The sequence below is a fragment of the Gavialis gangeticus genome, unplaced genomic scaffold (genome assembly GCF_001723915.1).
Source record: "Gavialis gangeticus isolate Ggan-Ray unplaced genomic scaffold, GavGan_comp1, whole genome shotgun sequence".
Taxonomy (NCBI): domain Eukaryota; kingdom Metazoa; phylum Chordata; order Crocodylia; family Gavialidae; genus Gavialis; species Gavialis gangeticus.
Genome location: NW_017729024.1, coordinates 96901364 through 96912436, shown reverse-complemented (window position 1 = coordinate 96912436; position 11073 = coordinate 96901364). Strand labels below are relative to the sequence as shown.

Sequence of the window (11073 nt, the reverse complement as noted above, 5' to 3'; positions counted from 1 at the left end):
GCGGCGCCCAGAACTGGATGCAGTACTCCAGCTGTGGCCTGATCAGTGCCACATAGAGGGGGAGGATCACATCCTTGGACCTGCTTGAGATGCATCTGTGGATGCATGACAAGGTGTGGTTGGCCTTCCTGACTGCATCCCCACGCTGCCGGCCCATGTTCATCTTGGCATCAATGATGACTCCAAGATCCTTTTCTGCCTCTGCACTGACGAGAAGGGAGTTCCCCAGCCTGTAAGTATGGTGCCGGTTGTTCCTCCCCAGGTGTATCACCTTGCACTTGTCAGTGTTGAATCCCATCCTATTCTCATCTGCCCACCCCTGTAACCTGTCTAGGTCTGACTGCAGCCTACTCTTTCCTTCTAGCATGCCCACATCCCCCCACATCTTAGTGTCATTAGCAAATTTGAACAGGGTGCTTTTTACCCCCTCTCCCAAGTCACTGATGAAGATGTTGAACAGTGCGGGCCTGAGGACTGAGTCCTGCGGAATCCCACTGCCCACATCCCTCCAGGTCGAAAATGACCCATCCACTACCACTCTCTTGGTGCTGCCCTCCGGCCAGTTGGCAACCCATTTGACTGAGAACGGGTTGAGATACGGTGTCGAAGGCCTTCCAAAAGTCCAGAAAGACTAAATCCACTGCTACCCCTACATCTAAGGATTTGGTGACCTGGTCGTAGTAGGCCACCGGGTTGGTCTGACAGGACCTGCCTCTAATGAACCCGTGTTGGTTGCCCCTAAGCATAATCTCCCCTGCTGGCCCCTCGTGGACATGTGCCAGAAAAATTCTCTCAAAAAGCTTACCCAGGATCGTGGTAAGACTAACTGGCCTATAGTTTCCTGGGTCCTCCTTCCTCCCTTTTTTGAAGATGGGAACCACGTTGGCCCTCTTCCAGTCCTCTGGCACCACACCAGAGCACTACAAGTGCTCGTAAAGCCATTCCAGGGGTCCTGCAATGACCTCAGCCAATTCCCTCAACACTCTGGGGTGGAGATTGTCCTGACCAGCTGATTTAAATACACCCAGTCCCTCCAGAAGTTCCCTGACTAGATCCTCACTGACCCTTGGCCTAGGTGCTCCTCCCCTGGGGCCTGAAGGGTGCCCAGTACGGGGGCTGATCCAGTCCCAGCTCAGGAAAATGGAGGCAAAGAAGTCGTTAAATATGTTAGCTTTGCTGTCTGGTGTGACGACCAAATTTCCAAGCGTGTCTTGCAGGGGCCCCATGTTACCTGGTACCTTCATTTTGCCCCCTATGTATTTAAAAAAGGATGTCTTGTTGTCCTTGATCCGGGTAGCTTGTCCCAGTTCCATCTCCGACTTGCCTTCCTGATTGCGCCCCTGCATCCCCGAGCAACCGCAGTATAGTCCTCCCTGGTGATGGCCCTTCCCTTCCATTGGGTGTACGCCTCCCTTTTAGCTAGAAGACATTCCCGGATGCTTTTGGTGAGCCATGGGGGCTCCTAGATTTAGGATTTTGCACATGTTCAAGCTACTACCTTGCTCCCACCTCAGTTCTGTTAAAAAATCAGACCAGAACTGGAAAGCACCTAAACAGTCTACCTAGGTCTCCAGTCCATTAGGAGACCACTGAGCATGGCCCAGACCTATTGACATGCCTATGCAAGAATTACATTCAGCAAGCTGATGTGTCATCTGATGTAATTCTATTGTTTTGTGATACAGATGCCTACTACTGATAGCATTGAGTAGTATCTTCTATATCGGGGAGGGCAAAATACAGCCTCTGGGCCAGATCCAGCCCACCAGGCACTTTCATCTGGCCCGCAGACACCCACCAACAAATTGTACCCTGCCCAGCCCTTCTGCCCATGAGGGTGGGAGCGAGATATCCACATATACATCCCCCAACATAACATATAATGCTTCGCTCCCACCCTCATGGGCCTAAGGACCCAGACCAGGCAGCAGCAGCTTCTGTGTGAGGCTGCTGCTACTGCAGCCACCTCTGGGGGACTTTGCTAGCATTCCGCTTGCTCTGGGCTTCAGGTAGGGAAGTGGAGGGCCGGGGCCAACCAATTCTGTGTGTGGGGGTGAGGAGTGCAGCCTGCTCAGCCCACCTTTATCCAGCCCCATGCTGGAGCTGGCTGCCTTCACCGTCCCTGCTGCGCAGGTCTTGGGACTCTGCTGGCAGTGGAGGGAGCCCGGCTCCCCCCTTTTCCACGGAGTCCCGGGACCTGTGTGGCAGGGAAGGCAGTTGGCTCCAGCACGGCACTTCCCCCAGTGCCATGCAAGTGTGGGAGCTTGTGGGAGCTGCACACACGCCACGTGGAGCCCCTGCAATAGAGGAGGGCTGGGCAGGCTGTGTTGCTCAACCCCATGCACAGTGTTCAATACTGACTAGAGCTACATGCTACAGGGCTCCAGCACCTGCCCGGGGGCAGCAGGGGCTATGTGCCATATGGGGGAGTGGGTTGGGGGTCCCCACACACCCCCCACCCTTCCACACACCCCACAAACCTCACACCCCACAACCAGCTCCCACAACCCCCAACATATATACACCCCACAACATACCCTATGCTTCCCCCACACACACCTCCTCATAACCCCCCATACAAACACACCACCACATCCCACCATCCACTCATACTCCCGAAACCCTACCACACACACACGTCCTCACACCTCATCATACACATCCCCCACCATACACACCCCTCCCCATACCCCACCATACACACCTCACCATACACATACTACCACCCTAACCACATCTCACACTTCCCACACATAATATACAAGAGTAAGACTTTATTTCTGAATTATTATGCAATCCCCTCTATATATATATGCAAACACAAATCATGACAAATATTTTTTGTAGTAAAATTAAAATATGCTATAGTAGGTGTTTGACTTTTAATGTACGATTTGTTTTTTTTTCTGGTTCCAAGATGGCAAGCCTCCCCTCCCAAAAGGAGTATTTCCAGGGGGCAAGGGGAGGGGCGTCCGACGGCAAAGGCCTGGGGTGAGGGGGAGGTACTTTCAGTCCCAATATGACAACCAGGGGGCGGGGCAACTGTCAAGGGCCAGGACTAACTCTACAGCTCACCAAAACTGGCCCTCCGGCCAAAATAATTGCCTGCTCCTGTTTAATATAGTGGGAAATCTGGATGCCAGGCCCACCTAAACCAGCATAGCCAGTTGCTCAGGAGAGTGCCCTTACTAGCATGGTATACGAGCATCTCTACTCCTGTTGAAGAAGCTGGGCTCTGGGCAGCCAAGAGAGCAACACCAGAAAGTAAACAGCCTGACTGTAGCCCTATGATGAGGGTGCTCACTAGGAAGGGGAGAAACCTTGTTTTTAGGTTATGTTGTCAAAATTTATTTCTTGCATTTTAACTAACAAGCGTCTAATGCAAAGTGCCTACACAGTCCTGGAAGCATGAAAAGTCCATAATATGTGCTAACATCTTCTAAAAAATAAATAGCCAATTTACAAAAACACTTATGTTGTAAAAAGGCCAACATGTTTACACTTTAAATATCAGCTATTTTGCATTCAAAGTAATTGCCTTTTCTAAGGAAACATACCAGAAAGCTGCTGCTATGGCTTCATAACAAACTCCATACTTTTTATGTTAATAATACTCTAAGGAGCTGTCATGGCAAGTTATTTTTTTAGAAACAGAAGCTGCATCTACATGAGACGCTGACTGCACAGTTGTTACTGCACAGCCTTTTAGTAGTTGTATAAACAAGTATTAAATGACTGCACAGTAATAACTCGTGTTACTGTGCAGTAGCGCCAACAAAGTTTTCTTGTGATGCCAAATGCACAGAGACTATGGCGCAGTAGCGTTACATCATGCTTCCTGACACATGACGCTATTGCGCAGTAGTCTCAGGTTACTGTGCAGTCAGCATCTCATGTAGATGCCGACAGAGAAGCTTGTTAAGAGGGTCAGTCCAGCTTTATCTGAAGTAATATCAGATCCTCCTTCCCCTTTATAATGATGAGATTTCCCATTTCTATTTTTTATGCTATCATTGAAAAAAGGAAAGCAATTCATCTTTTAAAAGTGTTAAAGGTAGTTATGGAGTTTAACTTAGAACCACAAGTCAAAGAAGTTCAAAGTTAAGGGTGTAATTTGTCTACCTCACCTGGCTCTGCACCTCAGTACTGCAACAGCACATACAAGTATACTCAATAGTGGAAGTCCAAAAGCGCACTTTCCCCAGCAATTATATCTTGAGAACAACGCACAAAATTTTATTTAGGGTTTTCCTAGTTTAAACAATATATAATTTTTTCAGTTCACTGGCAAATGGGATAGAATACCATGTGTTCTGGCATGACAAAGGACTCACCAATGGAAAAGGTTCTATACAGCTGGCCCAATAAAAGATACCACAAAAAATCCATGTCTCTTAGACATTTCCTGAACTAATATGACTACAACACGCTAACCCCACTACTAGCCATCAAACACTTTTTAGTAATTGGTCTCCCTTTTGTTAGTGTAACAAATATTATATATCCAAATGCACTGTACTAGTTTATATCCCTCTTTCCTCGTCATGTCTTTGGGGGAAAAAAAATCTGTTATGCTGAGGAAGGCAACAGAACAGCCAGGAAGATGGAAATCAAAGTGAAGGAAGACTCTTCTTATCAACTCTATTAAAATTCAAGTCCTAAATTTCAAACCTTGGCTTCCACTGCACCTCTGCATGCACTTTTGGCCTAACAGGGACATCTAAAGCAGGTCCTCTTTTTTTACTAAGGTTTGAGAACTGTATGTTACATGCTGACTTTTCACAAGTGTTTAAGGGGATGAATACACTAAATAAAAATAATACAACTTCCAAAGATTTCAATGGAATAGTCTCATCACAGTATTTTTAATTATAACAGAAGTGAGTTGTGAAAACACTTTGTTACACTACTGGAACCAAGTCAGACATCCCAGTCCTACAGTGTTAGACTTGCATATATTCATACACATTTATACTGTATCTAAGTCATTCTAAACTAAATGAATTTAAGTTAGAAGGAAAGGAAAGGAAGGCAAGTGCAGAGATACCCATGCCCACCATATACTTACTATTTAGTTGAGTCTGATAGCTGATACTCCCGTCGTCTATCATAACACTCTTGGATTCCAGGGTCATTCCATAAACTCTTTATTGCATCTACGTAGGGATTCTCAAATGTTGACACCTTCTCTACATCAACATCTCGAACTAACTGTGCATGGCCCTAGTTCAAAACAAATAGAATAGTAACTTTCACCCTATTTTCTGTATTGGTAGACACATCATATACAGAGCATTTAGTTATAAAAATGATCTTTACAAACCGGCTATTTTGTTACTATGTATAAGTTTTAACAAAACCACTCAAGATTCATCAGATTCTGTAAATGCTTCCTTGGTATCCAAATATCTTGGGATAGAGGAAAGGACCTTGGGAGCTAAAGAAGCAGTCACAGTACTTGGATGAAAAAAAATCACACGGTAGGTAGAGAGGGCTGAAGAAAAATGAAAGTGATTGGAAAAAGTCCTAGGGAAGAAGGAAAAGACAAATTTTCACCCACATACAGATTTCTATACATTTAATGTGGACTAATGTATTTTTTTAGTTTCAAGCAACTAGACCAGGTGTCCAGAATCCTACCCAAAACATCTAGTAAGCTTTCTCAGTCCCACTGTGAAAGTCTGCAATGGCCATATCACCATCACACTATATCGGAAACCAATCAAACTGCTAGTTAGCTCTACGCCAGCAGTTCTCATCCTTAAGCACACCACTAGATTCACTGTCAACAGCCAAGCTCTATTTCACAACTTTATGTCTGATACTACAGATCAGGATGCACACATTAAAGATCTGCAGCAGGAACTCCTGTACGTTTAATACAATTCTAAAACCATAGCCACTCAAATCAACAGACTCAGACCTTGCTCCAACCTGCTACAATACCAACCCTAAGATAAAAACAACAAAATCCTTTTCCTTGTGACCTACAGCCCCCAGCATTAACACCAAAGCCAAATCATTAATGACCTCCAACTCCTTCTGGAAAATGATGACCATCTCAAGAAAGCCATGGAAGGACATTCTGGCTTGCAGACAACCCCCTAGTTATAAATAATGTCTTCTCTAGCAACTGACTACCTAACTCTTATTCTCACCAAGGCACAAGACCTTAATCTGGACCCAGATGCCAGCTGTGTCTCCTCATCAACATGTACCACATCATCAATGGACCAAACAATACATTATAACACCGGAGGTTCATTCACCTACTCCTCTACCAACATCCTATATGGCATCACCTGCTTACAGTGCCCCTGCTATGGACAGATGGCGCAATCCCTATATGTAAGAATAAATTAACACTAATCTGACATCTGTACCAGAAAGACAGACAAGCCTCTGGCAGAGCACTTTAACCTCCTTGGACATTCTATTGCTGGCCGCAAATTACCTGTTTTTAGACAAAAAATTAGAAACAACTGGAATGGGAACTGCAGAACAAGACATGATCTCACAGACTGCATGGCATTAACTATGGTTTAAGAAGACTATGGATTCTTATCCCATTACCTGGATTAGCTTTTATGACCCCTATATCCCTCAATGGGTTAGTCAAATCAAGTCAGTCCTGAGGTTGCTGTGACTGTTGGGGCACCTTAGATGCTGTAACCTTCCTAGGTTAGTTGAGCTGCCTTGCATCATTGGTGATTTTTCAGTGGCAGTGCCCATTAGGCCTGTGCGAAGCGGAAAGTATTTACTTCAGATTTGGCTATTTGGTGGGGCAGCGATTCGATTTGGTGATTTAAATCATTGTCCAGATTCAATCTATATTTGGTGCTGAATCTTAATCGGCCATAGACTATAAAGGCAGGCAGTGCAGGCAGGAGCAGCTGGGGGAGCAGCCGGACGAGCCCTCGCTTGAGCCGGCAGCCCCGGGAGAATTAATGGCTAGTCCGGCTGCTCCCCCGGCTGCCTCTTTGCCAGGGCAAGGCAGGCATCACTGGCAGCCCCAAGAGAAGCTATGGGGGATGAGGGGAATAACTGGGGAGTTGGGGGAATGATTGGGGAGCTGGGGGATCAAACCAGGAGTTGAGGGGAAGCCTCTGTTCATTCCCTCAGCCCCCGATCATTCCCCCCAGCTCCCCAATCTTTCCCCCAGCCCCCGCGGCTGCTGGCTCAAGCCACGGCTCATCTACCTGCTCCACGGCGAGGCAGGAAAGACTGGCAGCCCTGGGAGAGGCCGCAGGAGTTGGGGGGAAAGATTGGGGAGCTGAGGTAGCAAACTGGGAACTGGGGGGAAGCCCCTGTTTGTTCCCCCAGCCCCTGATCATTTCCCCCAGCTCACGGTTCATTCCCCCCAGCTGCCAATCATTCCCCAGCTCCCTGATCATTCTCCCAAGCTCCTGCAGCTTCTCCCGGGGCTGCCAGCACTGCCTGCCTCGCCTCGGCGGGGTGGAGCAGCCAGATGAGCTGCGGCTTGAGCAGGCAGCCCAAGAAGCCATGGGGGCTGGGGGAAATGATTGGGAACTGGGGGATCAAACCGGGAACTGGGGAATGGAACCAGGAGCTGGGGGTAAGCCCCTGTTTGTTCCCCCAGCTCCCAATCATTCACCCTGGCTCTCAGTTCAATTCCCCAGTTTAATCCCTTAGCTCCCAATCTTTTCCCAGCTCCCCAATAATTCCCCCCAGCTCTCAATCATTCCCTCCAGCCCCCCGCAGCTTCTCTTGGGGCTGCCAGCGCTGCCTGTCTCACCCCAGCAGGGGGGCAGCCAGATGAGCCGCAGCTTACCCCAGGGCTGTCGGCTCAAGCCGGGGCTCGTCTGGCTGCTCCCGCCGGCACTGCCTAGTGCCTACCTGTACGGTCTATGGCCAAGTCTCCGTATCTCTCCAAATCAATTTGGAGAGATTAATGGGTCTCCCAATTTGATTCAGACTCAGAGATTTGGCTGCCAAATTTCCTCTGAATCAAATCAGGTACCAAAGCTTCGCACAGCCTTAGTGCCCATCTCCTCTCCAGGTATGGATGGCTGTTAGTTTGTAGGGAGCTCATCCACCCTTTGACAGGTCTTGTTTTTAGTTTTGCTGGGTATCTACACACCCTCCTCACCCAGGGTAGCCCAGATGGAGGCGCCAGTTTAGTCACTGACAACTTGACCATGGAACAAGCTGTACTGGTTTACATTGTAACACATAGCAGACCAAGAGAGGCCTGGCCTGACAAACTCAGTGGGTTAACTGCTTTTTTTTTCTCTCTCTTACCCACTATGCCTCTTAAGCAGTACCCATTTGTTTTTCCCCCGCCCTTCCCTACCCTTTGTATTCTAATTATTGCTTTCTATTTGGAAACTCTGCTTTCTGCAGTCCCTTCACAGTATGTGATAAAGTAAGCTGCTGCTTACAGAAGCTTATGCATCTCTGAGTTAGTTAGTGAATAAGATGAAAATCTATTCTGCCTTTCTTGACGTGACATGCTTACACATCCACAAAGCATAGGTGAGCATACACAGCCATGTATTAGCCAGCTAACCCATAGCCTACTGTGCACAATCAGTATACATGCACGTGCTTATGTGTCCACACAGCAGAAATAACAGGAACACTACCTAAATGTAAATGCAAAAATACCATTTAGGCAGCTAGAGAACTGCATGTTAGGCACACAAAAGGAAACAGAATTCCACCCTTAATTTTTACCATCTGTTAGCTATTACAGGGTAAAAATCCAAGTATTTTCGTAAAGGTAAAGTCTAAGGGATTATCAACACAATAAATGGAACTACAAGAACAAAATCCATTGTACTTCACTCCATATACTTTGATCTAAATGTCTGAGCATGCTCATCTAGTATAAAATCATGCTTGTCTACTTCAATTTTTCTCATGATCAGGTGTTTTGCTTTTTTAAACAACTATATCTTACAACTTCCTTACCTTACAAGTAAAATACATGTTCAAGAAACTTCCTTACCTTACAAGTAAAATACACGTTCAAGATTTAGATACTGAGGAAAAAAGTCTCTCTCTCTCTCTCTCTCTCTCTCTCTCTCTCTCTCACACACACACACACACACACACACACACACGATGCCCAGAAATGGCTTCTAACTACAGGACATCCAGAGGGATTTCTCTTTTGGCAGTATTCTTTGCTGCAAATGTCCCTCTACTACATACAAAACCTATCAGGAAGGAACATAGCAGAATGATGAGAAAAACAGAGCAGAATGATCTGAACACTGTGGACAGCAGTGGTATGGCTCCAGGAACTTGGTCAAGCTAAAACCTAAGAAACCTAGGAGACAAGTAGTTCTATTCCAATCCCATTTGTATTCCAATCAGGGACATGTGTCCCTGTCCTTATTAAAATACCCTAGTAAGCCAAGAGTACTGTAACAAGACTGTTTCTGTAGGCCATGAAATCTTTCTACTGTCACAACTTCCAGGAGAGTTCAAACTCACTGTTTGAATAAATCCATGCTTACAACTCTTTCTATATTCAAGCAGAAATCAGGCAGACACACTGATTTCAGTTTGAAAAACTGCAATAAAAGTAAATGTTTCATTTTAATGTTAACTATAAAAGCTTATTCTTCATAGCACAGTTTACAGTTTCACAATTTTTCAAATTTGTTTTTTAATCTTTTTTTAATCTAAGTTAGTTGCATTCTTTTCATATGGCAATAACAGCATTAAAAATGGCTTCCTAGCCTATGTCAAAGAAACTAGATTTTTCAACATAGTTTCTTAAAGATTTTTTTTCATTTTGTTTTATACTACTGTAATGTCTTACACTGTGGATATGATGCAGCCAGAAAAAGGATAAATATTGTTGTAGTTATACAGTATCCTGGTCACAAAAGCATCCTTAAACCAACTATTTCTTCTAGCTTACAGTAATATCTAGGAAGTCAGAAAAAGGAGAGAGAATGTTCATCTAATTCCAAAGGTAACCATTCAGTTGAGGAAGAAAATAAAAAATTCTGGAAGGGGAGGTTACACTTTTATGCTTCAATATACATGTAATACATAACATGCATGTAGTACAAGAAAAATTTGCTTAGTAGAAAAAAATATTTTCACTATTTCAATTAATAATGTATGACATAGAAATATTAGAGAGAGTAAGTGCTACATGTTTATCAGAATCCATATTCTGTGAGCTCCAAGGTACATACTTGATATTTCTTGAACTCAGGCATCTTACTCAAATCAATGAGTCACTAAATTTGGCAAATAAACAAGAGTCAGCATTTCATTAACCAAGTCACATTGCTCTTGGGAAGCAAGTTAGGAACCTCTTTAAAACAAAACTTATGTTTTTATCCAATCCAACTGTGTATGAAACATCAGCCAGGAGTGTCAGATGAGCTAGCCATGATCGAGCCTGCAGGCCAGATCCAGCCTGCCAGATGACTAGATCCAGCCCGCGGCTGCTCCTTTGGCACTCCACATGGGGCCACGCACTGTCTGCTTGTATTGGGGCAGCCTGCGGTGGGCTCCCACTGGCCCAGGTCCCAGCCCGCGCACAGCTTCTGCTGGAGCTGTTCCTGATGCAGCTACAGCTGGGTGCTGCTCTATGCCCCTTGCCTCCAATGGCAGCTCCTGCTTTTGATCCTCCTGTGCTGCACTGTGCCGCACAAGCAGTTTCAGCCAGGTGGTTCCCACCCCAATGCACAAGGCTCTGGCTTCAGCTCCCAGCTGCCAGATCTGGAGCTGGAGTCCTGGCACTCTGCACAGGGCTGACCCTGCTTATTCATGTCAGGGCAGCCCATGCCTTGCTCATGCTGGTGCCCACAGCCTGGCCAGGTACTGCTCTGCACCCCCTGCCTCCAGTTCCAGGAATTTGGAGCCAAACTGCCATGTGAATGCCAGCAATGGCAAGGCATGGTGCAGCAGAAGTGAGAGGAGGAGCTGCTGCTGGACACAGAGGGTGCAGAGCAGCACCTGGCCAGCTGTACATGTGGGGCATGTGATCCCAGCCTCTCCTGTCCCTCCCACTCCATTTCTGAACACTAGTACAGGGGTGGGCAATTATTTGGGCCCCAGGGTCACACAGGCCGGGGGGGGGGG

The 11073-nt window shown here is 46.2% G+C and overlaps 1 protein-coding gene across 1 annotated transcript in view; it reads right to left on the bottom strand.

The window, feature by feature from the left end:
• GNAQ (G protein subunit alpha q) overlaps window positions 1–11073 on the bottom strand; it is a 215548-nt gene that overhangs the window by 100829 nt on the left and 103646 nt on the right. Inside the window, exon 2 of the mRNA XM_019517425.1 lies at window positions 5069–5223. Coding sequence (XP_019372970.1) covers window positions 5069–5223 — 155 coding nt within the window. The remainder of the gene's footprint in view (window positions 1–5068; window positions 5224–11073) is intronic.